This window comes from Oncorhynchus kisutch, linkage group LG19 (genome assembly GCF_002021735.2).
Source record: "Oncorhynchus kisutch isolate 150728-3 linkage group LG19, Okis_V2, whole genome shotgun sequence".
Lineage (NCBI taxonomy): Eukaryota > Metazoa > Chordata > Actinopteri > Salmoniformes > Salmonidae > Oncorhynchus > Oncorhynchus kisutch.
This window is the reverse complement of record NC_034192.2, coordinates 14,092,398-14,120,256: the sequence shown is the minus strand read 5'-3', so window position 1 is coordinate 14,120,256 and position 27,859 is coordinate 14,092,398. Positions and strand designations below refer to the sequence as shown.

The following is a 27,859-nucleotide window of genomic DNA, read 5'->3' as shown; positions in this document are numbered from 1 at the left end:
GGTTTATATATAAAGAGGAGTGAGGGTGGCACCGGGTGGCGCTGTTGTCCAAGATATTCAGCTATATAGAATTCCAGGCGTAAGCAATCGATCACCAATAAGGGCTGGCTGCTGTACCATTCGTAGTCTCTGCACTTTGCGCTGCACTTGAGGTTGGACTAGAACCGTCTGCAATTGCAAAAAAGTATCTAAAGGTATATTTTGCAACAAAGAGGACGATGGCAACATCCGTGAAATTGAACACCGGTGCAGACATGCCCATTGTCGGTCTCGGGACGTGGAAGGTTTGTTCTAAATTTAGCAAGTAATCCCCTTTACTTGTATTTTGCCAAGAAAGCTAGCTATACTGCTAGCTAGCTAGCTAGGTCCAACTTTTTGAGTTCTTTGGTCTTTGAGCTAGTTAGCAACTTTGGAAATTACAGAATGGTATGCATTTATGACATATGAATACGTAGCTTTCTCTCTTCCGTTATGGAACTATAATATATTGTCAATTAACGTTACTTTTCTCTATTTAGAAAGCTCTCGACGATAAAAAAAATAACCAGGAGCCAGCTGCAATTCCATAAAATGAGCACTGAGATTTGTTCGATTTTCGATTTTTTTTTTTATATAGCCTGCCCTACTGTATTGTCAAAATATTAGCTAGTCAAGATATGTGAACGTTTTTAGGAACAGGCAATAGACCCCATAGATATGTGAACTCTTACGTTTTTAGGAACAGGCAATAGACCCCATAGTTTCTGTTACAATAAAGCTTTGCTTAGCCTTGGTCTTGTGATTTTGTCGTTGAAAGGCTGCACCCATTTCCTCATATCTGTATCATTAAAAGTCACAAATCCCCTTTGTGCAATATCTTGTGATCAAGTCTGTATACATTTGAATCCACAAGGGACATTTTGCAGGTTACTGCATTATATATATATATATATATATAAAAAGTGCAGTATTTATTATTGGACCATCCTCCATTCCCTCTTTGGAGGACAAAAATAATGTTGTTTTTACTGCTTTTTTTGTTACATGTACAATTTCCGTACATTGAACTTTTTTTACACAGTAGTTGCATAACTATATTTTGCTATTTGACACATTACATCTGGATACATAGTACTTAAACACATCCAATAGAGATATTACACATACATATATACCCACCCCTTGGCTTTTTCCACATTTTGTTACATTACAACCTTATTCTAAAATTGATAAATGTTTTTTTCCCCCTTAATATTCTAAACACAATACCCCATGATGACAAAGCAAAAACAGTTTAGACATTTTTGCTAATTTATATTAAAAAATTAAATATCACATTTACATAAGTATTCAGACCCTTTACTCCGTACTTTGTTGAACCACCTTTGGCAGCAATTACAGCCTCGAGTCTTCTTGGGTATGACGCTATATGCTCAGCACACTTGTATTTGGGGAGTTTCTCCGACTCTTCTCTGCAGATCCTCTCAAGCTCTGTCAGGTTGGATGGGGAGCGTCGCTGCACAGCTATTTTCAGTTCTCTCCCGAGATGTTTGATTGGGTTTAAGTCCGGGCTCTGGCTGGGCCACTCAAGAATATTCAGAGACTTGTCCCGAAGCCATTCCTGCGTTGTCTTGGCTGTGTGCTTCAGGTCGTTGTTCTGTTGGAAGGTGAACCTTTGCCCTAGTCTGAGGTCCTGAGTGCTCTGGAGAATATTTTCATCAAGGATCTCCCTGTACTTTGCTCTGTTCATCTTTCCCTCAATCCTGACTAGTCTCTCAATCCCTGCCACTGAAAAACATTCCCACAGCATGATGCTGCCACCCCCATGCTTCACTGTAAGGATGGTGCCAGGTTCTCTCCAGACGTGACGCTTAGCATTCAGGTTTTCATTAGACCAGAGAATCTTTTTTCTCATCTTGTTTCCTTTTGGTAAACTCCAAGCAGGCTGCCATGAGCCTTTTACTGAGGAGTGGCTTCCATCTGGCCATTCTACCATAAAGGCCTGATTGGTGGAGTGCTGCAGAGATGGTTGTTCTTCTGGAACAACCATCTCAGAGGAACTCAAGAGCTCTGTCAGAGTGACCATCGGGTTCTTGGTCACTTCCGTGACCAAGGTCCTTCTCTCCCGATTGCTCAGTTTGGCTGGGCAGCGAGCTCTAGGAAGAGTCTTGGTGGATCCAAACTTCTTCCATTTAAGAATGATGAAGGCTGCTGTGCTCTTGGTGACCTTCAATGGTGCATAAATGTTTTGCTACCTTTCCCCCAGATCTGTGCCTTGACAAAATCCTGTCTCGGAGCTCTATGGACAATTCCTTCAACCTCATGGCTTGGTTTTTGCTCTGACATGCACTGTCAACAGTGTGACCTTATATAGACAGATGTGTATCTCAAGGATGGCCAATGGAAACAGGATACACCTGAACTCAATTTCGAGTCTCATAGCAAATGGTCTGAATACTTATGTAAATAAGGTATTTCTGTTTTAGTTTTTTTTTATACATTTGCAAAAATTTCAAAAAACCTGTTTTAGCTTTGTCATTATGAGGTATTGTGTGTAGACGTTTTTATTTAATCAATTTTAGAGTAAGGCTGTAACTTAACAAAATGTGGGAAAAGTCAAGGGGTCTGAATACATTCTGAATGCACTGTATATAGTATTTTCAGTCACAACATTTATAGATCATGGTATTTTGAACCCACCGCTCAGCTGCTCTCAGCCCATTCCACCTACTGTATCTCTGTAAACCACCCTCTTATGATTCGTCAGCCCGGAGGTGACATTGAGATCCTACTATTACAATGGGAGGCTTACTGGATATCCTATCTAAAAACATTGACCCCTAGTGGTCTGAATATTGACTTTGATCTCAGGCCTTTCTTATAAACAACCGTTTATTTTATGAACAAGTATTATATATTTTACAGCTTATTAGCATAAACCTAATATGTTCCCCCTGTTGATGATGCTTATTATGCATTAAGGTTGAACCAAAAGGATTATATGTAACAATATGAAACCACTAAATATGTGAAATTGAATTAAACAATGTATGTTGATGCAAATATTATGTACAATATTCAATTATGTTTCTATATGATAACAATAGCCTAATTTAATATGCCATAAAAAATTTTTTTTTTTACAGTTTCACTAATTCATTCTAATAAACGTCATCATTATGACACACCCTTCACTATTGTCATTAGTTACACTAATTGCACTGTTTGTCTCCATAACCTGGTTCAAGTACTCATGACATTGCCCCGAAGAAGGCACCGTGATGCCGAAACGTTGGTAAATACCCTATAAATTACTGGGAGGTTATATGTGGAGTCTGAGACTCTATTTATTTTGATAGTTAATAGTTTATTTGCCTTTAGTCAGCACCTCCACACAAACTACTTTTTTCTGGGTGTGCGCCAGCTAATGTTTTTTATGTTGAAAATTCTAAAATAATTTGCTGCATTTTTTTTCATCAAAACATTAAGAACACCTGCTCTGACCAGGTGAAAGCTATCATCCGTTATTGATGTCACTTGTTAAATCCACTTCAATCAGTGCAGATGAAGGGGAGGAGATAAGTTCAAGGATTTTTAAGCCTTGAAACATGTCTTGTGTATGTCTGCCATTCAGAGGGTGCATGGTAGTCAGTGCCAGGCACACCGGCTTGTGTCAAGAACTGCAATGCTGCTGGGTTTCTCAACAGTTTCCCGTGTCTATCAAGAATGGTCCACCATTCAAAGGACATTCAGGCAACTTGACACAGCTGTGGGAAACATTTGAGTCAAAATGGGCCAGCATCCCTGTGGAACGCTTTCGACACATTATAGAGTCAATCCCCAACGAATTGAGGCTGTTCTGAGGTGCAACTCTATTAGGAAGATGTTCTTAATGTTTAGTATACTCAGTTCATATTACACTTGATCGTTCTTGACTATGTTTCTCCAACTTATTCTGTGCCTCTTTTTTTAATTTTTTCGTGCTTTTACCCCCCTTTTTCTCACCATTTCAATCATGTCTCGCCGCTGCAACTCCCCATTGAGCTCAGGAGGCGAAGGTCAAGTCATGCATCCTCCGAAACACGACCCACCAAACTGCGCTTCTTAACGCCCTCCCGCTTAACCCGGAAGCCAGCCGCACCAATGTGTCAGAGGAAATACTGTTAAACTGACGACCAAGTCGAGGAGTCGCTAGAGCGCGATGAGCGAAGTAACGCCCCGCCGTGTCCGTAACGCTCCTTCAGCGTCCTAAGCCGTCAACTGCCGATTTGGCTACTGAAGATCTTGATAATGTTGTAGTTGAATCATTTGAAAGAATGAATCATTCTGTTTCCTGCTCCCTCCTCTGTACCAGTCCCCTCCAGGTAAAGTAACTGATGCGGTGAAGGCGGCCATAGCTGCAGGCTATAGGCACATCGATGGGGCCTTCATCTACCAGAACGAGACAGAGGTGGGAGAGGGCATTCATGTCATGGTCAAGGAGGGGGTGGTGAAGAGAGAGGAACTGTTCGTGGTCAGCAAGGTGAGATTCACTGTCTGCAGTACAGTTATCTGCTCTCAAATTTGTACCACTGGCATTGCAGTGAGAAGTTGAACCACTCTTTTAATATGCTAGTTAAAATAACGAACTTGATATCAAGGCTATATGATTGAGATGATCAAATCTTGGCTAGTGAATTTGTGGTTTAGATTGAATTGAGGAAATTGGGTGGTAGTTACGCAAGTCAAGCTTGTTCTCTTTGCAGCTGTGGTGCACATTCCATGGGAAGTCTATGGTGAAAGAAGGCTGTCGGAAGACTCTCTGTGATCTGAAACTGGACTACCTGGATCTTTACCTGATACACTGGCCCATGGGCTTCCAGGTGAGACTAATATCATTTTAACACTATCTCACTTATAGCTTTTTTGCTCCAGTAGGCGCCATTGTTTCATGGCAGGGGTATTCAAATCAAATCCTGGAGGTATGGAGTACTGCTGTTCTGTTCTACCTGATAATGTCCCAGGTCTAAATCAGTCCCCGATAAGAGCGGAAGAATGAAAATCAGCAGTAGAACTGGCTTCAAGGTCCAGATTTGAATTCCCCAGGTGTATGGTGCTGTAAGAGGAGTGTCTAATGACTTTTATAATTACTATCGTTGTTTCGCAGCCGGGAGAGGACCTCTTCCCTACGGACAGCAATGGAAATAATATCGACGATGGCTCCAAATTCCTGGAGACATGGGAGGTGAGTCAGTGCGAGAGGACGCATCCTCGAAGACACTATAGGACACTGTACAGTTCTCTTCAATTGAACATCACTTCAACTGGGTTATATTCATTAGACACCAAACGGACTGAAACAGGGACTACCTGGTCCAATAAGAAATGCTCATTTTTGTTTTCCGTTGTGAGCCCTAATGAATACAACCCTGAGTTTGTAATCTTATCACACAATGTGGATGCCATGTTGTCCTGTATACTAGGCTATGGAGGAGCTGGTGGATGCTGGACTGGTCAAGGCTATCGGTGTCTCCAACTTTAACAAAGACCAGATTGAATCCATCCTGAACAAGCCAGGCCTCAAGTATAAACCTGCCAACAACCAGGTACTGACTTTCCTTCATTACTGAATGAGTGTTTACTGATGGCGATAATCACTCAAAAAGCTTGCAAGCCTGGGGTCAACACAATACATTGTGAAGCACACAATGCTGATCCTATATTCTTTTGTGATGTTAATTGTATCTTGTATCCCTCGACCTTCTTCTAAATTAGGACACTGATCACCCAACGCTTATTTTAAACCCTCCCTCAAAGGACAGAGGCCTCATTGTCAGTATCCCTGCCCCATTGTCTTATTCACAGTGACCGCTCAGTCAGATAAAGGCCTGTTTAGTGCCTTTATAGTCCACCTCTTTCCCTGAGGCAAGGCAGCGATACTTTGGTGACCTTCTATTCCTGCTGTTTTCCAGACACATCTATCCCAATAGACATCCTGATTAACGGGTACATATCTATCTGGTTATTTGAGTGGACAGACCCTCTTGTGCTTTCTATTGTCACCACACTGAACAGCTTCCTGAATAAACAGCTTTATTGGGCTTATTTGACCGTAATACACAAAGGGTCTTAATTCAAATAAATGTTTTTTTTTTTGTAATCCACCATATAATTTAATTATTTCTCAAGATAAAATACCACCACCAATTCTCTTATAATACAGTACATCCCATGTGTTGTAATAAGAACTGTAGGTGAAGTTGAATAACCTCGTTAATTCTTTCTACTGCCAGGTTGAATGCCACCCCTATCTGAACCAGGAGAAGTTGATCAGCTACTGTCACTCTAAGGGCATCTCTGTGACAGCCTACAGCCCCCTGGGTTCCCCAGACAGACCATGGTGAGGGCGTATACTTCAACTAATAATACCTGAGAGAAATACACTTGAGTATACAAAACATTAAGAACACCTGCCCTTTCCATGACAGACTGACCAGGTGAAAGCTATGATCCCTTATTGATGTCACCTGTTAAATCTAATATTTCAGCTCAATGTTAGGAAGGTGTTCCTAATGCTTGGTATATCGGTGTACATTCACCTTGTACATGAATTCTGAACATACACAGCCATTTACAGTTGTCCCTGTGAAAAGATTGTAACACAGTGTCAATAACAGGGCCAAACCAGAGGACCCTTCTCTGCTGGAGGATCCCAACATCAAGGCCATTGCTGAGAAGCACAAGAAGACCTCTGCCCAGGTACAATACTATTTTTAAAATGTTTTATTTAACTAGGCAAGTCAGTTAACAACAAATTCTAATTTACAATGATGGCCTAGCAACAGTGGGTCAGCAGCATACCACCCTGCATACCACTGCTGGCTTGCTTCTGAAGCTAAGCAGCGTTGGTCCTGGTCAGTCCCTTGATGAGAGACCAGATACTGCTGGAAGTGGTGTTGGAGGGCCAGTAGGAGGCACTATTTCCTCTGGTCTAAAAAAATATTCCAATGCCCCAGGACACTGCCCTGTGTAGGGTGCTGTCTTTCAGATGGGACGTTAAACGGTTGTCCTGACTCCCTGAGGTCATTAAAGATCCCATGGCACTTATCGTAGGGGTGTTAACCCCGGTGTCCTGCCTGAATTCCCAATCTGGCCATCAAACCATCACGATCACTTAATAATCCCCAGAAACAAATTATTATTATTTATTTTTTTAACTGCCTTGTTCAGGGGCAGAACGAAATATTTTGTACCTTATCAGCTCAGGGATTCAATCTAACAACCGTTCGGTTACTGTCCCAATGCTCTAACCACTAGCCCCTACTCTAATACCCTTTTCACACTATCGAGGCAACCCGAACCGTACTGATATTTTCTTTAACCTGGGATCCCATTTACATGTCCGCTTTCCTCTCTCCGTCATCCTCACTTCAGGTCCTGATCCGCTTCCATATCCAACGGAACACGATTGTGATTCCCAAGTCTATCACCCCCACACGTATCCAGGAGAATTTCCAGGTATTATCTCCCATAATTCTCCATTATTTGAAGAGGTGTGTCATCTGATTTAGTTCACGTGTGTGGCTGTGGGGTAATTGTCTTTTTGAACCATGCAGGTGTTTGACTTTGTGTTGAGCGACGAGGAAATGAAGACCATTCTGGGCTTCAACAGGAACTGGAGAGTCTGCCCAATGACAGGGTGAGGCCCCATGTGGTTTATTTTGACCAATGTACTGTATTTTACAGTATACACTCTCTCTGCAGAGGCTCAAACTGTTTAAATAAGTATTATGAAGTCAAATCATCATTTTAATGTGATGATGACAGCTATGTGTGTTATGCTGTTACTTTTCTTTGCATGCAAATATACTTCATGTTTATTTGATTTCTGAACATGTGAAAAACTGTACTGTCTCTCTGAATGGTGTTTTTTTTCCCCTTTTCATCCAGGAGCATGAAGCACAAGGACTACCCCTTCAATGCTGAATTTTAAGGAAAGTTACATCTGGTGCTATGACTTGGTTGAGATGTCTGTCCTCTCTCTGTTTAGATTCATTATTATTTCTCCCTTTAAGACAATATGCATAAATAGCCATCCTTGAGCTAGTTTCTAGCGATTGACTGATTTAGTATCTGTGTGTTTCAGTATTGTATTTCTCATGACATATACACTCTGACCTATGTTATAGCATGCTAACCTAGCATAATGCACAATGGTAATGGTACGATTGAAAAAAGCTTGAGGGTTTGGTAGGAAATCTGGAGCCTAGGATCTGCTAACGCACAGTAAGGTGTTTGTGGCTTCTCACATGACCTAGTTTGTTTGTCTTTTTCGATTTGAGTCTCCAATGGTCTCTCTCAAACTTTTTCATCCACATTTACAGGCCATACATTACCAATATGACTTTATAGAATTGATGTTAACCATAGGAATTCATAGTTTAACCATAGGAGCTGGGTATGTCATACCTGGTCTTACTGAAGTAAGTTACAGAAATACCACAATGGTACATGGACATTGTATGTGATGTACAGTATTACATATCAACTGTGAGATTTTTCATTTAAATCCATCTGTTTTTGTTTCAGGGATAAAAACAGCCAACGAGTAGAAAATTGGCATATAGACATAGTATAGACATAGCTTATCCAAATAGTACATTGACCTATATGCATTAAGATATTTTGTTGAACACTCCCTTCCATCAAATTCCTACTCATAGGAGCCGTTTTCCCTAGAAATAGTCATCCACACTCCTTGCCTAACAGGATAAAGCACTTCTACCCATTGACTGACTCATGATGTGGGTTGAGACTGTTGTGAAATTCCCAGTTCCCTTTTGTGAAAGGTTAAATACATTTATTTTTTACCAATAAAGCTTTCTTTGCTCCAGTCATTGTGCAGTTGATAAGAAAATATTCATATATCATGGTTAGCAGTTTAAATATATCGAAATACATGACATCTTAGTGCAGAACATCAATAAATTCTGGAATTAATCACATTTTACTGTGTAAATTGTCAATGTTAACATATTGTTTGAGATATCTCTAAAGAGCGCTGTCTAAGCAATGATGAATAGAATTTTATATTAGAACAAGGCGCACAGGGACACCATGATTTGAAAGGCACTTTCCAACATGTAAGTACACTTACAACTGTGCAACATTTATAATAAACGTGTTTAAACTCTGAACAAGTAAAGGCAACACTATTTGGCACTTACAGTTGAAGTCGGAAGTTTACATACACTTAGGTTGGAGTCATTGAAACTCGTTTTTCAACCACTCCACAAATTTCTTGTTAACAAACTACAGTTTTGGCAAGTCGGTTAGGACATCTACTTTGTGCATGACACAAGTCATTTTTCCAACAATTGTTAACAGACAGATTATTTCCCTGATAATACAATGTATCACAATTCCAGTGGGTCAGAAGTTGACTGTGCCTTTTAACAGCTTGGAAAATTGGACATTGACCTGAGGATATATTTCAAAGCCTACCTTCAAACTCAGTGCCTCTTTGCTTGACATCATGGGAAAATAAAAAGAAATCAGCCAAGACCTCAGAAAGAAAAATGGTAGACCACATGTCTGGTTCATCTTTGGGAGCAATTTCCAAATGCCTGAAGGTACCACGTTCATCTGTACAATCATTAGTACGCAAGTATAAACACAATGGGACCACGCCGCCGTCATACCGTTCAGGAAGGGGACGCATTCTGTCTCTTAGAGATGAACATACTTTGGTGCGAAAAAGTGCAAATCGATCCCAGAACAACAGCAAAGGACCTTGTGAAGATGCTGGAGGAAACCGGTACAAAAGTATCTATATCCACAGTAAAACAGAGTCCTATATCGACATAACCTGAAAGGCCGCTCAGTAAGGAAGAAGCCACTGCTCCAAAACCTCCATAAAAAAGCCAGACTACGCTTTGCAACTGTACATGGGGACAAAGATTGTACTTTTTGGACAAATGTCCTCTGGTCTGATGAAGCAAAAATAGAACGGTTAGGCCATAATGACAATCGTTATGTTTGGAGGAAAAAGGGGGAGTCTTACAAGCCGAAGAACACCATCCCAACCGTGAAGCACGGGGGTGGCAGCCTCATGTTGTGGGGTTGCTTTGCTGCAGGAGGGACTGGTGCACTTCACAAAATAGATGGCTTCATGAGGATGGAAAATGATGTGGATATATTGAAGCAACATCTCAAGGCATCACTCAGGAAGTTAAAGCTTGGTCGCAAATTGGTCTTCCAAATGGACAATGACCCCAAGCAGACTTCCAAAGTTGTGGCAAAATGGCTTAAGGACAACAAAGTCAAGGTATTGGAGTGGTCCATCACAAAGCCCTGACCTCAATCCCTTAGGAAATTTGTGGGCAGAACTGAAAAAGTGTGTGCGAGCAAGGAGGCCTTACAAACCTGACTCCGTTACACCAGCTCTGTCAGGAGGAATGGGCCAAAATTCACCCAACTTATTGTGGGAAGCTTGTGGAAGGCTACCCGAAACAGTAAAACAATTTAAAGGCAATGCTACCAAATACTAATTGAGTGTATGTAAACTTCTGACCCACTGGGGGGAAAAAATGAAATAAATAAAAGCTGAAATAAATCATTCTCTCTACTATTATTCTGACATTTCACATTCTTAAAATAAAGTGGTGATCCTAACTGACCCAAGACAGGGAATTTTTTACTAGGATTAAATGTCAGAAATTGTTAACTGAGTTTAAATGTATTTGGCTACGGTGTATGTAAACTTCCAACTTCAACTGTATTACATTACACACTGACATTATCAGTGGATGTTCTGTTTGCCTCCTGAACTTTTCTGTATCTCAAGAACAATGTCAAAGTATTGGTTGAATCTATATACAACTACTGGACTTCTCGCTGTATGTCCCCAGTGTTTTTCACCGACAGGAAGACGGGCTCTACTGTATAGGAATGTGGGTGTCAGGTCAGTGTCCGTTCTGTCTTTAGCTCCAGTTCCACTCTGAGGTTTCAATACTCTGCATGCAGAGGGAAGTCTTTGTGCTTGTTGCCCCTGCAGTGAGGAGGAGGGTACGTCAGGGAAGAACAGGTAAAGAGGATAGTGGGGTTGAAGTCAGCATCTAGACACTCTGGAACTCTGGACTCACCATTCCATAGTGAATCCTCTCCAGTTCCTGTTGAAACTCAGGATGACTTTCATGTCTTCGTCACTGAGCTCGAAGCCAAACATATGTTTGAAGGCGACAAAATAACAATGTAGAAGTGTGAAGGAACCAGTGGCTTGAAACCAAAAGATTGTGGGTTCAAATCTGACATTTTCTCTTTTTAAGTACAATTCAACAACTGTCAATGTCAAACATATGAACCGGTAAAAGTGTGAAGGTCTCAGTGGCTCCCAGGTTAAATCCCTGCCTTGCATGTAGGTTCAAAACAAATCTCTTGTCCGTTTGTGTACAACTCTCAATATGGGGTGAAGGTTAACATTTCAACAGGACCCTAATTACACAGCCCAGACAACTCAGGAGTGGCTTCGGGACAAGCCTCTGAATGTCCTTGAGTGGCCCAGCCAGAGCCCGGACTTGAACCTGCCGCAACCATCTGTAGAGAGACCTGAAAATAGCTGTGCAGCAACGCTCCCCATCCAACCTGACAGAGCTTGAGAGGATCTGCAGAGAAGAATAAGAGAAACTCCCCAAATACAGGTGTGCCAAGCTTGTAGTGTCATACTCAAGAAGAGTCGAGGCTGTAATTGCTGCCAAAACTGCTTCAACAATGTACTGAGTAAAGGGTCTGAATACTTATGTAAATGTGATATCAGTTATTTTTAGTTATTTATTTGCAAAATAAAGGTGGGCTATTTACAGGGGCAGTAATCTGTGAGCTGCTCTGACAGCTGGTGCTTAAAGCTAGTGAGGGAGATAAGTGTTTCCAGTTTCAGAGATTTTTGTTCGTTCCAGTCATTGGCAGCAGAGAACTGGAAGGAGAGGCAGCCAAAGAAAGAATTGGTCCTGGGGGTGACTAGAGAGATATACCTGCTGGAGCGCATGCTACAGGTGGGAGATGCTATGGTGACCAGCGAGCTGAGATAAGGGGGGACTTTACCTAGCAGGGTCTTGTAGATGACCTGGAGCCAGTGGGTTTGGCGACGAGTATGAAGCGAGGGCCAGCCAACGAGAGCGTACAGGTCGCAATGGTGGGTAGTATATGGGGCTTTGGTGACAAAACAGATTGCACTGTGATAGACTGCATCCAATTTGTTGAGTAGGGTATTGGACGCTATTTTGTAAATGACATCGCCAAAGTCGGATTGGTAGGATGGTCAGTTTTACAAGGGTATGTTTGGTAGCATGAGTGAAGGATGCTTTGTTGCGAAATAGGAAGCCAATTCTAGATTTAACTTTGGATTGGAGATGTTTGATATGGGTCTGGAAGGAGAGTTTACAGTCTAACCAGACACCTAAGTATTTGTAGTTCTCCACGTATTCTAAGTCAGAGCCATCCAGAGTAGTGTTGTTGGACAGGCGGGCAGGTGCAGGTAGCGATCGGTTGAAGAGCATGCATTTAGTTTTACTTGTATTTAAGAGCAATTGGAGGCCACGGAACGAGAGTTGTATGGCATTGAAGCTTGCCTGGAGGGTTGTTAACACAGTGTCCAAAGAAGGGCCAGAAGTATACAGAATGGTGTCGTCAGTGTAGAGGTGGATCAGAGACACACCAGCAGCAAGAGCGACCTCATTGATGTATACAGAGAAGAGAGTCGGTCCAAGAATTGAACCCTGTTGCACCCCCATAGAGACTGCCAGAGGTCCGGACAGCAGACCCTCCGATTTGACACACTGAACTCTATCAGAGAAGTAGTTGGTGAACCTGGCGAGGCAATCATTTGAGAAACCAAGGCTGTCGAGTCTGCCGATGAGGATGTGGTGATTGACAGAGTCGAAAGCCTTGGCCAGATCAATGAATACAGCTGCACAGTAATGTTTCTTATCGATGGCGGTTAAGATATCGTTTAGGACCTTGAGCGTGGCTGAGGTGCACCCATGACCAGCTCTGAAACCAGATTGCATAGCAGAGAAGGTATGGTGAGATTCGAAATGGTCGGTAATCTGTTTGTTGACTTGGCTTTCGAAGACCTTAGAAAAGCATGGTAGGATAGATATAGGTCTGTAGCAGTTTGGGTCAAGAGTGTCCCCCCCCTTTGAAGAGGGGGATGACCACAGCTGCTTTCCAATCTTTGGGAATCTCAGACGACACGAAAGAGAGGTTGAACAGGCTAGTAATAGGGGTGGCAACAATCTCGGCAGATAATTTTAGAAAGTTAAGGGTCCAGATTGTCTAGCCCGGCTGATTTGTAGGGGTCCAGATTTTGCAGCTCTTTCAGAACATCAGCTGAACGGATTTGGGAAAAGGAGAAATGGGGAAGGCTTGGGCGAGTTGCTGTGGGGGGTGCAGTGCTGTTGACCGGGGTCGGATTAGCCAGGTGGAAAGCATGGCCAGCCGTAGAAAAATGCTTATTGAAATTCTCAATTATGGTGGATTTATCAGTGGTGACAGTGTTTCCTATCTTCAGTGCAGTGGACAGCTGGGAGGAGGTGTTCTTATTCTCCATGGACTTTACAGTGTCCCAGAACTTTTGAGTTAGTGTTGCAGGAAGCAAATTTCTGCTTGAAAAAGCTAGCCTTGGCTTTTCTAACTGCCTGTGTATAATGGTTTCTAGCATCCCTGAACAGCTGCATATCACGGGGGCTGTTCGATGCTAATGCAGAACGCCATAGGATGTTTTTTGTGTTGGTTAAGGGCAGTCAGGTCTGGGGAGAACCAAGGGCTATATCTGTTCCTGGTTCTAAATTTCTTGAATGGGGCATGTTTATTTAAGATGGTTAGGAAGGCATTTAAAAAAAATATCCAGGCATCCTCTGCTGACGGGATGAGATCAATATCCTTCCAGGATACCCCGGCCAGGTCGATTAGAAAGGCCTGCTCGCTGAAGTGTTTCAGGGAGGAGGAGTAGAATAAGGGTGCGGCTAAAAGCAATAAGAATTGGTCGTCTAGAACGTTTGGAACAGAGAGTAAAAGGAGGTTTCTGGTTGTGATAAAATAGCATCAAGGTATAATGTTGTTAGTGGAATTCTAAATTCCTCTGTATTATTTCCCAATCAGAATTAATTACTCTGTCAATGCATTCTATGGGATTGTAAAACCCATATTATTATTATTATTATTATTATAGGAATGGACAGAGCCCCAGTCTTAAACTCAGGTAACAGCGTTTATTTCAAGAGAGTACTGCCACATACACATTTTTCCACAGGTTATAAACAGAAAATGACGTCAGCGTTTTCTAAATGTTCTATCTCTTTCATGACACCGGTAGAGAGGCCCTATAGTTCTCGAGCCTTCGCTCCACACCTGAAGTCAAGGTCAGTCAGTATAAATCAGCATTCTAGACAGTCTGGAGAATGTACTATCTCCAGGTGGCAGGGACGGACTTTCATTTGTACAAGGAACAGACCGTCATTGTTACTAAACTCCTGACTACATTATATACAATTGCGAATGGGAGCAAGAGAGAAAATTCATACATGTACAGTACATTATAGCATTTGGACTAGTCAGTTCTGATTGGAATGTATACATAATTAGTCATTTCAACCATAATTTCCTCCAACAAATGTACAGACAAAGGTATGGTAGGATGTGAATACAGTGGAGGTAAACCTAGGTATTGAGTGATGAAGAGAGAGATATTGTCTCTAGAAACATCATTGAAACCAGGAGATGGCATTGCATGTGTGGGTGGTGGAACTAATAGGTTGGATAAGGTATAGTGAGCAGGACTAGAGGCTCTACAGTGAAATAAGCCAATAAACACTAACCAGAACAGCAATGGACAAGGCATATTGACATTAAGGAGAGGCATGCTTAGTCGAGTGATCAAAAGGGTCCAGTGAGTAGAGAGGTTGGTTGGGGGTCACGGCGATTTAGACAGCTTGCCAGGCCATCGGTAGCACGCTAGCATAGGATGGAGGTCTGTTATTAGCCACCTCTTGCATTCCGTCAGTAGATTAGTGGGGTTCCGTGTGGTAGAGGGGATTAATCCAAATCACACAACGACAACAAAAAACAATATATATAGTTATAGAGGCCCAAGAAGAAAAATAATCATAATAATAATAAAAATAAATAAATAAATTGTCCGATTGTCTATTCAGATAGCAGCCGATAAGACAGCTAACGGTTAGCGGGCCGCAGATGGGCGTTCAGGTAACGTCGCGACGGAGGAGCCAGCCGGATAACTCCTTCGGGTAGATAACGTTGGCAGTCCAGTTGTGAAGGTCCGGTGGGGCTCCGCGTAGGCAGTAAAACGGGTCCGGATAGGTGATTGTAGCCCAGGAGTGATTGATGGAACTCTTCAGCTGGCTAGCTCCGGAATAATTGATGTTTGCTCCGGAATCGACGAAAGCGGATAGTCGCACGGATAGCAGCTAGCTAGCTGTGAGATCCAGATATGAATGTCCAGAGTTAGCGGTTGAAATCCAGGGACATGGAGAGAAAAATTGGTCCGGTATGTTCCGTTCCGCGCTGCGCCATACAAAACTGGCGATAGATTTTCGAGCTAAAGGATAGCTGATGACCACAAACCGTGGTTAGCTGAATACTAACGATTAGCCAGTAAAGAAGCTAACTATCTTCTGATTAGCTTCTGGATTAGCTTCTGGCTAGCTTCTGGATTAGCTTCTGGCTAGCTCCTGGCTAGCTTCTGGCTAGCTTCTGGCTAGCTTCTTGGAGGATTACAGATTTGAGGTAAATAATACTTTTTTATAAATATAAATTGGTGAGGCGGGTTACAGGAAAGTGTTTTGAAGATGAGTTTATGGAAAATGTAAAAATATATATAAAAATGTATGTGAAAAAAGTTGTAAATATATATATATATATATATGGGACAGAACAAGACGAGGACAAAAGACGTCTGAACTGCTATGCCATCTTGGAATCATAATGCATGAGGCGATACTGATTGAAAGCGCTTTAATATCAAATCAAATTTTATTGGTCACATACACATGGTTATTAGATGTTATTCTGAGTGTAGTGAAATGCTTATGCTTCCAGGTCAGACAGTGCAGCAATATCTAACAAGTAATATCTAACAATTCCACAACAGATACCTAATACACACATATCTAAGTAAAGGAATATATAAATATGTGGATGAGCAATGACAGAGCGGCACGGATACTGTATTGTATATGCAATATATACTGTATTGTATATGCAATACAGTATATACATATGGGAAGAGTAATGCAAGATATGTAAACATTATTAAAGTGAAATTTTTAAAGTGGCTAGTGTCTGTAGGCAGTATCCTCTCTGTGCTAGTGATGGCTGTTTAACAGTCTGTTGGCCTTGAGATAGAAGCTGTTTTTCAGTCTCTCGGTCCCAGCTTTGATGCACCTGTACTGACCTCACCTTCTGGATGATAGCGGGGTGAACAGGCAGTGGCTCGGGTGGTTGTTGTCCTTGATGATCTTTTTGGCCTTCCTGTGACATCGGGTGCTTTAGGTGTCCTGGAGGGAAGGTAGTTTGCCCCCGGTGATGCGTTGTGCAGACCGCACCACTCTCTGGAGAGCCCTGCGGTTGTGGGCGGAGCAGTTGCCGTACCAGGTGGTGATACAGCCCGACAGGATGCTCTCCTTTATGCATCTGTAAAGGTTTGTGGGTTTTCGGTGACGAGCCAAATTTCTTTAGCCTCCTGAGGTTGAAGAGGCGTTGTCATGCCTTCTTCACCACACTGTCTTTTTGGGTGGACCATTTCAGTTTGTCCGTGATGTGTATGCCGAGGAACATAAAACATTCCACCTTCTCTACTGCTGTCCCGTCAATTGAAGTCCAAGATCATCTCCTTTGTTTTGTTGATGTTGAGTGAGAGGTTATTTTCCTGACACCACACTCCGAGAGTCCTCACCTCCTCCCTGTAGGCTGTCATCTGAAAACTTGACTGAGTTGGAGGTGTGAATGGCCACACAGTCATGGGTGAACAGGGAGTACAGGAGCGGGCTAAGCACACACCCTTGTGGTGCCCCCAATGTTGAGGATCAGCAAAGTAGAGATGTTGTTTCCTACCTTCTCCACCTGGGGCGGCCCATCAGGAAGTCCAGGACTCAATTGCACAGGGCGGGGTTGAGACCCAGGGCCTCACTCTTAATCATGAGCTTGGATGGTACTATGGTGTTGAATGCTGAGCTATAGTCAATGAACAGCATTCTTACATAGGTATTCCTCTTGTACAGATGGTATAGGGCAGCGTGCAGTGCGATGGCAATTGTATCGTATGTGGACCTATTGGGGCGGTAAGCAAATTGAAGTGGGTCTTTGGTGACAGGTAAGGTGGAGGTGATATGATCCTTGACTAGTCTCAACATACTTCATGATGACAGAAGTGAATGCTATCCATCTATCCACGGTTTCTGGTTAGGGTAGGTTTTAATAGTCACAGTGAGTACATCATCTTCTATATACTTACACTTATCTCCTATACACTTATAAACTCACTCACCGGATCAGTTTAAACATCAATAGTATTCTCTGAGGCTACCAGGAACATATCCCAGTCCGCGTGATCAAAACAATCTTGAAGCGTGGATTCTGATTGGTGAGGCCAGTGTTGAATAGTGCTTAGCACGGGTGCTTCCTGTTTGAGTTTCTGCCTATAGGAAGGGAGGAGCAAAATGGAGTCATGGTCAGATTTGCCGAAAGGAGGGCGGGGGAGGGCCTAGTACGCATTGTGGAAGTTAGAGTAACAGTGGTCCAGCGTTATGTCAGAACAAGTGCTAAAGTTGATATGCTGATAGAATTTAGGTAGACTTGGTCTCAAATGTGCTTTATTAAAGTCCCCAGCTACAATAAATGCAGCCTCAGAATATATGGTTTCCAGTTTGCATAAAGTCTAGTGAAGTTCCTTGAGGGCCGTTGTGGTATCGGCTTGAGGGGGGATATACACGGCTGTGACAATAACGGAAGATAATTATCTTGGGAGACAATAGTCGGCATTTGATTGTGAGGAATTATAGGTCAGGTGAACAAAAGGACTTGAGTTCCTGTATTTTGTTACAATTACACCATTAATCATGAAACATACACCCCCGCCCTCCTTCTTCCCAGAGAGATGTTTATTCCTGTCAGCGAGACGCACCGATAATCCAGATGGCTTTAACGACTCCGACAGCATATCACTAGAGAGCCATGGAAAGCCACCCTTGCCCTAATTTCGTCAACTGAACTGGACATTTGCGAGTAATATACTCGGAAGGGGTGGGTGGTGTGCACGCCTCCGAAGTCTGACCAGAAGACCGCTCCGCCTACCTCTTCTCTAGCGGCGTTGTTTTGGGTCGGCCTCTGGGATCTGTTCAAATGCCCTGGGTGGTGCAGATATATGATCTGCTTCAGAAAAGTCGTATTCCTGGTCAAAATGCTGGTAAGTTGACGTCTCTCTGATATCCAATAGTTCTTCCCAGCTGTATGTAATAACACTTACAAATTTCTGGGCTAACAATGTAAGAGATAATACATTAAAAAAACAAAATACTGCAAAGTTTCCTAAGGACTAGAAGCGAGGTGCCATCTTTGGCCACAATGGTGAATGACTGAAACACAAACAAATAAACTCACCTCACCCTTGAATAAATACTTGCATAAATATTTAGAAGAGTCCAATGTCTAGGAGACTCTCCTTCACACACAGTTTCATTCACAGTGTTGAAGCAATCGAGAAAAACAGTAAAGAATGTGATCTAACAGGTTATTGGTTCATTTCAGTTGGCATAGTAATGTGTTCCAAAGGTTCAGTGGTGCCAGTTTCCTTATCTAGGACCTCCCTCAGCTAAGAGTGTCAGGGAGGTGTAGCCCTAGAGCAGTTACCCTCAGGGCACTACAGTCATAATAAAAAGGCCAGCTCATTGAGCACTTATTGATACAGATTTAGGGTGATTTACACTGATACTCCTCATCAGATACGGTAAGTTTGACTCTTCCTTCAATATAAACTAACCCAGAAGATGTGAGAAATAAGAAGTAGCTGAGGTGACCCTAACAATGTTCTTTTGTTTCTTCCATTTAGCTCAGCATTGTTCCCTCCTAAAATTCCGCAATGGCCGAGGTAAATATAAAATTCCATCCAATTATCTCGCAAAAGTGTTGATTAAATTGAAAGAGGTGATTAAACGTTGCTACAAATAATTAGTTGGTTAGTTGTATGGATGCTCAAAAGATTTCCATTATGCAATTGATAGTTTCAATATTTGAAGGGTATTTTCAAAGCGCGATACACTCAAATGTATTACATTTGTGTTTTTTCACCAGAAATGATTGCTTATGGGTACCGTCGTGTGTGTGTGTGTGTGTAAAATATTACTGTTCTCAGATTTTGTATGCATAGATTGTAGATATATGTATCCATTGTTTAGTTGGAATATATTGTTTGTATACTGTATATTTGACTGTGATAGCTTGATGAGACAACCACATATCTTAACATTTTTTAAATGTATTGTTTTACCTTGAACTGAATATGACCTGTAAGTCGCTCTAGATAAGAGCATCTGTTAAATAACTCAAATGTAAAATGTGAATTTCTTTACATACAGATCTCATATTACTGAATTGATATTTTTTCTTTAAAAAATACATATTGATGTCACAAATGTATCATTTGTACAGTTATTTATTTTATCTGATAGTGAGGCAGAAGTTTAGAGTAAATAAAAAACATGATTATTTGTCTCTCTGAAATTAAACCATCAAGTGATTTCAAACAAATGATTTCAAAAAATAAACACATCTCTTTCATAAGTTCACAATAAAAGCTCATTTACCAACATTTCTGGAAATGGATATATAGCGTTTTGGAAAGAAACTATTTGTTTATATCTCAACAGCTATAACATCCATAAATGCTCTTACTGCCATAATTGTAGGTTACAAAGATTGCACACCTATCAGGAGAATGGAAGAATGAGCTGGGGTCTATAATGACTCTAAAGTTTGAGCCAACCAATTCGGCGCTCAGTGGGACGTACAAATCACTTGTGGGAGAACATCCGCATGACACTAAAGAACTCAATGAACCATTGGTGGGCTTCTACAACATAAAGGAACCACAAATGCCAACCATCGCCTTCTGCATTTCATGGGGAAATATTGGTATGTGCCTACGTCTTTACCATTTAAGAAAATACTGATTTATTTTGAGATACAAAACAGAAGTCAAATTAGAAGTAGACTATTCTATACATATCACTGTCAGCACCAATACTACTACAATTAATAACAACCATGGGAGGAGCTGCTTGGCTGAATCCTCTGGACGCCTCTTCCCGATAGCTAACTACTGAATCTTCTGCGCTTTTGCGGGATTCTCTACTTTGCACAAAAACGTTTTTACTTACCACCCCGCTGCTTGATCGACATGTCAGAGCCTGCATGGTGCTCTTTAATAAAGTTAGATCACATAATAAATTCATTAGTATTCTACATAAAACATAACCAACTATAATAACACGAGATAATGTTTCTGTTAAGAAAAACTAGCTAATTTCTCATGACATTTTAGGATGATTGTGCAAACGGTCACATTTTTCTGTCGTGCCGCCAAAATTGAACAGGGCGTGACACTAGGCAAAACATGGTAGGGTAAAGGTTAACACCATCTGCTCACGAAAAAACACTGTACATAATTCAAGATCTCAATTTATATTCCCATGAAACGGATTGAGATCAAATGGTTAGTATGCAGATACTGCATGGACGTTTCACTGGTAGAATGTGAAGAGTCATCATTTACGATTAACAGTGAAAAACGTGATGGGTGCGTAAAAAAAAAAAAGTGTGCATAAAGTAGATTATTAACATGTGCAGAGCGGTTGTTTAGCTCTGGGGAAGAGGCATCCAGGGGGATGGAATGGGGTGTTGCCATTGAATCGCGCAGCCTCAGACAAATCATTTCAACAGTGTCATTACCTTTCCTTCCTCGCCTCCAGACCGTGGTCGGGACGATGCTCTAGGGTAATTCCCACATTTGGGGTTCTTATCTGCCGAGCTGGTCTTGAATTCCACTGAAGTAGTTCATATTTATTAAACTTGTACACCATGTCAGGTAGAGAGAAAGAGAATCAGAATAACAGAAGGAATCAAAGACTGGTTGGTAAAGTAGGGGTATAGCTTTAAAACACCGAAGTGCATTATGGGTAACATAGTAAGTTAACTTTTGTTTTTGATGCAATTGTTGTGTGAGCAACGCTCTATTATTTTGTCATATTATTTTCTCTGTTATTCTGATTCTCTTTCTCTGTCATCCTCTTTCTCTCTTTTCCCCTCACAGGGTCCTGTTCCGCTTTCACAGGGCAGTATTTCAATGAGAATAACCAAGAGGTGATTAAAACCACCTGGATCCTGCGGTCGTCAGAGCCATCTCTCGGTCAAGACTGGGAGGGCACAAGGTGAGATGGTACCCTCAATGAATAACAGGATGATGTACTGTATGAATTCAATTAATGTATGATGTTTAGCTTGTGTGTCTAATCTATTGACCATGTGTATGTCTTTCTCGAATCTCTGAAGATTTCTTATCTTTTGACATGAAATTCATATAATATGCTTATTCCACAAAGTTAATTTTCCCACCTATTAGTCTGAGTAGGCAATGTGTATGAATTAATATTGTCCATGATTAATTGCACTGCATTTCATAACAAATCATTAATCTTACTTTGTCTCTTTGTGTCCTTAGAGTTGGAACTGATATATTCCTTAGGGTTGCTAAATAAGGAACAAAAGAAGAGGGACAAAAGAAGAAATTCATGAAATGTGACAGCACTGAATTAAATCATTAAGGAAATAAACATATTTTAACTGAATGCATGTGTCCAATCAATTTAATAATAAGGGCGATTCCAGCGTTTTGGACATTACATTTTAATGCAAAATCACAACTTTAATGTCTTGTAGAAAAGACAAATCAAATTAAAGTTTATTTGTCACTTGCACTTGCAGTGAAATGCTTACTTACAGGCCCTAACCAACAGTTAAAATTTTAAGTAAAAAATAGGTAATAGGTGAACAATAGACAAGTAAAGAAATAAAAAACAACAGTAAAAAGACAGTGAAAAATAACAGTAGCGAGGCTATAACAATAGCAAGGCTATATACAGTAGCAAGGCTATATACAGTAGCGAGACTATAACAGTAGTCGAGGCTATATACAGGCACCAGTTAGTCAGGATAATTGAGGTAGTATGTAGATATGGTTAAATTGACTATGCATATATGATAAACAGAGAGTAGCAGTAACGTGAAAGAGGGGTTGGCAAGTGGGCGGCAGCGTAGCCTAGTGGTTAGAGCGTTGGACTAGTAACCGGAAGGTTGCAAGTTCAAACCCCCGAGCTGACAAGGTACAAATCTGTCGTTCTGCCCCTGAACAGGCAGTTAACCCACTGTTCCTAGGCCGTCATTGAAAATAAGAATTTGTTCTTAATTGACTTGCCTAGTTAAATAAAGGTTAAAACAAAAAAAAACTTTTTTATTTTTTTTATTTTTTAAAGTGGTGGGTGGCGGGACACAATGCAGATAGTCCGGGTAGCCAATGTGCACCGGTTAGTCGGGCTAATTGAGGTAGTATGTACATGAATGTATAGTTAAAGTGACTATGCATATATGATAAACAGAGATTGGCAGCAGCATAAAAGAGGGGTTGGCGGGCACAATGCACACAAAATATAAATTGTACTTTGGATGTGTGTGTGTCCCCTTGGGGGGAGTGTATATTCAAAAAAGGCAGATTTTTGGATGCAACATGAAATGGACAAACTTTTGGTGGAAACTAAACATATACGCAAAAGTCTAAGTCTCAGGTCAAAACATGCAGAGCCATTTCGAAGGAAAGTCTTGGCTGAACACAACGATCATTTTGAAAAGATTGTCATTTCCAAATGAATACAGTACATTAGACCGCTGCGCTGCTCAGGAGCCCCTACTGGCTAAAAGTAAGTTGGCTCAGGCTAGGCCCCTTAGTTCCAGTTAAGGGAAATCTTAATTTGTATTTATTTATTTGGTGGCGAAGTAAATACAATACAAATAAATACAATATAGCAAGTAACACACTGGAATGGTAGATTTGCAGTGGAAGAATGTGCAAAGTAGAGATAGAAATAATGGGGTGCAAAGGAGCAAAATAAATAAATACAGTAGGGGAAGAGGTAGTTGTTTTGGCTAAATTATAGATGGGCTATGTACAGGTGCAGTAATCTGTGAGCTGCTCTGACAGTTGGTGCTTAAAGCTAGTGAGGGAGATAAGTGTTTCCAGTTTCAGAGATTTTTGTAGTTCATTCCAGTCATTGGCAGCAGAGAACTGGATTGAGAGGCGGCCAAAGAAAGAATTGGTTTTGGGGGTGACCAGAGAGATATACAGTGCCTTGCGAAAGTATTCCCCCTTGAACTTTGCGACCTTTTGCCACATTTCAGGCTTCAAACATAAAGATATAAAACAGTATTTTTTTGTGAAGAATCAACAACAAGTGGGACACAATCATGAAGTGGAACGACATTTATTGGATATTTCAAACTTTTTTAACAAATCAAAAACTGAAAAATTGGGCGTGCAAAATTATTCAGCCCCCTTAAGTTAATACTTTGTAGCGCCACCTTTTGCTGCGATTACAGCTGTAAGTCGCTTGGGGTATGTCTCTATCAGTTTTGCACATCGAGAGACTGACATTTTTTCCCATTCCTCCTTGCAAAACAGCTCGAGCTCAGTGAGGTTGGATGGAGAGCATTTGTGAACAGCAGTTTTCAGTTCTTTCCACAGATTCTCGATTGGATTCAGGTCTGGACTTTGACTTGGCCATTCTAACACCTGGATATGTTTATTTTTGAACCATTCCATTGTAGATTTCGCTTTATGTTTTGGATCATTGTCTTGTTGGAAGACAAATCTCCGTCCCAGTCTCAGGTCTTTTGCAGACTCCATCAGGTTTTCTTCCAGAATGGTCCTGTATTTGGCTCCATCCATCTTCCCATCAATTTGAACCATCTTCCCTGTCCCTGCTGAAGAAAAGCAGGCCCAAACCATGATGCTGCCACCACCATGTTTGACAGTGGGGATGTTGTGTTCAGGGTGATGAGCTGTGTTGCTTTTACGCCAAACATAACGTTTTGCATTGTTGCCAAAAAGTTACATTTTGGTTTCATCTGACCAGAGCACCTTCTTCCACATGTTTGGTGTGTCTCCCAGGTGGCTTGTGGCAAACTTTAAACAACACTTTTTATGGATATCTTTAAGAAATGGCTTTCTTCTTGCCACTCTTCCATAAAGGCCAGATTTGTGCAATATACGACTGATTGTTGTCCTATGGACAGAGTCTCCCACCTCAGCTGTAGATCTCTGCAGTTCATCCAGAGTGAACATGGGCCTCTTGGCTGCATCTCTGATCAGTCTTCTCCTTGTATGAGCTGAACGTTTAGAGGGACGGCCAGGTCTTGGTAGATTTGCAGTGGTCTGATACTCCTTCCATTTCAATATTATCGCTTGCACAGTGCTCCTTGGGATGTTTAAAGCTTGGGAAATCTTTTTGTATCCAAATCCGGCTTTAAACTTCTTCACAACAGTATCTCGGACCTGCCTGGTGTGTTCCTTGTTCTTCATGATGCTCTCTGCGCTTTTAACGGACCTCTGAGACTATCACAGTGCAGGTGCATTTATACGGAGACTTGATTACACACAGGTGGATTGTATTTATCATCATTAGTCATTTAGGTCAACATTGGATCATTCAGAGATCCTCACTGAACTTCTGGAGAGAGTTTGCTGCACTGAAAGTAAAGGGGCTGAATAATTTTGCACGCCCAATTTTTCAGTTTTTGATTTGTTAAAAAAGTTAGAAATATCCAATAAATGTCGTTCCACTTCATGATTGTGTCCCACTTGTTGTTGATTCTTCACAAAAAAATACAGTTTTATATCTTTATGTTTGAAGCCTGAAATGTGTCAAAAGGTCGCAAAGTTCAAGGGTGCCGAATACTTTCGCAAGGCACTGTACCTGCTGGAGCGCGTGCTACAGGTGGATGATGCTATGGTGACCAGCGAGCTGAGATAAGGGGGGACTTTACCTAGCAGGGTCTTGTAGATGACATAGAGCCAGTGGGTTTGGCGACGAGTATGAAGCGAGTCTATCCCAAGTCTATCACCCCCACACGTATCCAGGAGAATTGCCAGGTATTATCTCCCATAATTCTCCATTATTTGAAGAGGTGTGTCATCTGATTTAGTTCACGTGTGTGGCTGTGGGCTAATTGTCTTTTTGAACCATGCAGGTGTTTGACTTTGTGTTGAGCGACGAGGAAATGAAGACCATTCTGGGCTTCAACAGGAACTGGAGAGTCTGCCCAATGAGAGGGTGAGGCCCTACGTGGTTTATTTTGACCAATGTACTGTATTTTACAGTATACACTCTCTCTGCAGAGGCTCAAACTGTTTAAATAAGTATTATGAAGTCAAATCATCATTTTAATGTGATGATGACAGCTATGTGTGTTATGATGTTACTTTTCTTTGCATGCAAATATACTTCATGTTTATTTGATTTCTGAACATGTGAAAAACTGTACTGTCTCTCTGAATGGTGTTTCCCTACTTCTTTCCCTACTTTCCCTACTTCAATGCTGAATTTTAAGGAAAGTTACATCTGGTGCTATGACTTGGTTGAGATGTCTGTCCTCTCTCTGTTTAGATTCCTTATTATTTCTCCCTTTAAGACAATATGCATAAATAGCCATCCTTGAGCTAGTTTCTAGCGATTGACTGATTTAGTATCTGTGTGTTTCAGTATTGTATTTCTCATGACATATACACTCTGACCTATGTTATAGCATGCTAACCTAGCATAATGCACAATGGTAATGGTAGGATTGAAAAAAGCTTGAGGGTTTGGTAGGAAATCTGGAGCCTAGGATCTGCTAACGCACAGTAGGGTGTTTGTGGCTTCTCACATGACCTAGTTTGTTTGTCTCTTTCGATTTGAGTCTCCAATGGTCTCTCTCAAACTTTTTCATCCACATTTACAGGCCATACATTACCAATATGACTTTATAGAATTGATGTTAACCATAGGAATTCATAGTTTAACCATAGGAGCTGGGTATGTCATACCTGGTCTTACTGAAGTAAGTTACAGAAATACCACAATGGTACATGGACATTGTATGTGATGTACAGTATTACATATCAACTGTGAGATTTTTCATTTAAATCCATCTGTTTTTGTTTCAGGGATAAAAACAGCCAACGAGTAGAAAATTGGCATATAGACATAGTATAGACATAGCTTATCCAAATAGTACATTGACCTATATGCATTAAGATATTTTGTTGAACACTCCCTTCCATCAAATTCCTACTCATAGGAGCCGTTTTCCCTAGAAATAGTCATCCACACTCCTTGCCTAACAGGATAAAGCACTTCTACCCATTGACTGACTCATGATGTGGGTTGAGACTGTTGTGAAATTCCCAGTTCCCTTTTGTGAAAGGTTAAATACATTTATTTTTTACCAATAAAGCTTTCTTTGCTCCAGTCATTGTGCAGTTGATAAGAAAATATTCATATATCATGGTTAGCAGTTTAAATATATCGAAATACATGACATCTTAGTGCAGAACATCAATAAATTCTGGAATTAATCACATTTTACTGTGTAAATTGTCAATGTTAACATATTGTTTGAGATATATCTCTAAAGAGCGCTGTCTAAGCAATGATGAATAGAATTTTATATTAGAACAAGGCGCACAGGGACACCATGATTTGAAAGGCACTTTCCAACATGTAAGTACACTTACAACTGTGCAACATTTATAATAAACGTGTTTAAACTCTGAACAAGTAAAGGCAACACTATTTGGCACTTACAGTTGAAGTCGGAAGTTTACATACACTTAGGTTGGAGTCATTGAAACTCGTTTTTCAACCACTCCACAAATTTCTTGTTAACAAACTACAGTTTTGGCAAGTCGGTTAGGACATCTACTTTGTGCATGACACAAGTCATTTTTCCAACAATTGTTAACAGACAGATTATTTCCCTGATAATACAATGTATCACAATTCCAGTGGGTCAGAAGTTGACTGTGCCTTTAACAGCTTGGAAAATTGGACATTGACCTGTGGATATATTTCAAAGCCTACCTTCAAACTCAGTGCCTCTTAGATAAAGATAAAGATAAAGCAAAGCAGTTCGACACACACAACGACACAGAGTTACACATGGAATAAACAAACACAGTCAATAATACAGTAGAAAAATAAGTCTATATACAATGTGAGCAAATGAGGTGAGATAAGGGAGGTAAAGCGCAAAAAAGGCCATGGTGGCGAAGTAAATGCAATATAGCAAGTAAAACACTGGAATGGTAGATTTGCAGTGGAAGAATGTGCAAAGAAGAGATAGAAATAATGGGGTGCAAAGGAGCGAAATAAATAAATAAATAAATAAATACAGTAGGGGAAGAGGTAGTTGTTTTGGCTAAATTATAGATGGGCTATGTACAGGTGCAGTAATCTGTGAGCTGCTCTGACAGTTGGTGCTTAAAGCTAGTGAGGGAGATAAGTGTTTCCAGTTTCAGAGATTTTTGTAGTTCATTCCAGTCATTGGCAGCAGAGAACTGGAAGGAGAGGCGGCCAAAGAAAGAATTGGTTTTGGCGGTGACCAGAGAGATATACATGTACCTGCTGGAGCGCGTGCTACAGGTGGATGATGCTATGGTGACCAGCGAGCTGAGATAAGGGGGGACTTTACCTAGCAGGGTCTTGTAGATGACATAGAGCCAGTGGGATTGGCGACGAGTATGAAG

General features: G+C 41.1%; 2 protein-coding genes across 2 annotated transcripts; both read left to right on the top strand.

Moving 5' to 3' along the window:
• The first annotated feature begins 108 nt into the window (after positions 1–108).
• On the top strand, positions 109–26,694 carry LOC109864332 (aldo-keto reductase family 1 member B1-like). The gene is made up of 11 exons (XM_031798395.1): positions 109–284; positions 4,334–4,501; positions 4,725–4,841; positions 5,126–5,203; positions 5,442–5,564; positions 6,252–6,358; positions 6,636–6,717; positions 7,393–7,476; positions 7,575–7,657; positions 7,909–7,966; positions 25,698–26,694. The coding sequence occupies exons 1-10, from the start codon at positions 219–221 to the stop codon at positions 7,949–7,951; spliced, it is 951 nt and encodes a 316-aa protein (XP_031654255.1). The 5' UTR covers positions 109–218; the 3' UTR covers positions 7,952–7,966; positions 25,698–26,694.
• On the top strand, positions 18,796–21,872 carry LOC116355080 (avidin-like). Its single transcript, XM_031798397.1, has 5 exons — positions 18,796–18,976; positions 19,079–19,117; positions 19,935–20,160; positions 21,338–21,455; positions 21,746–21,872. Exons 2-5 carry the CDS (start codon positions 19,109–19,111, stop codon positions 21,780–21,782), a joined length of 390 nt encoding a protein of 129 aa, XP_031654257.1. The 5' UTR covers positions 18,796–18,976; positions 19,079–19,108; the 3' UTR covers positions 21,783–21,872.
• Positions 26,695–27,859: the final 1,165 nt, after the last annotated feature.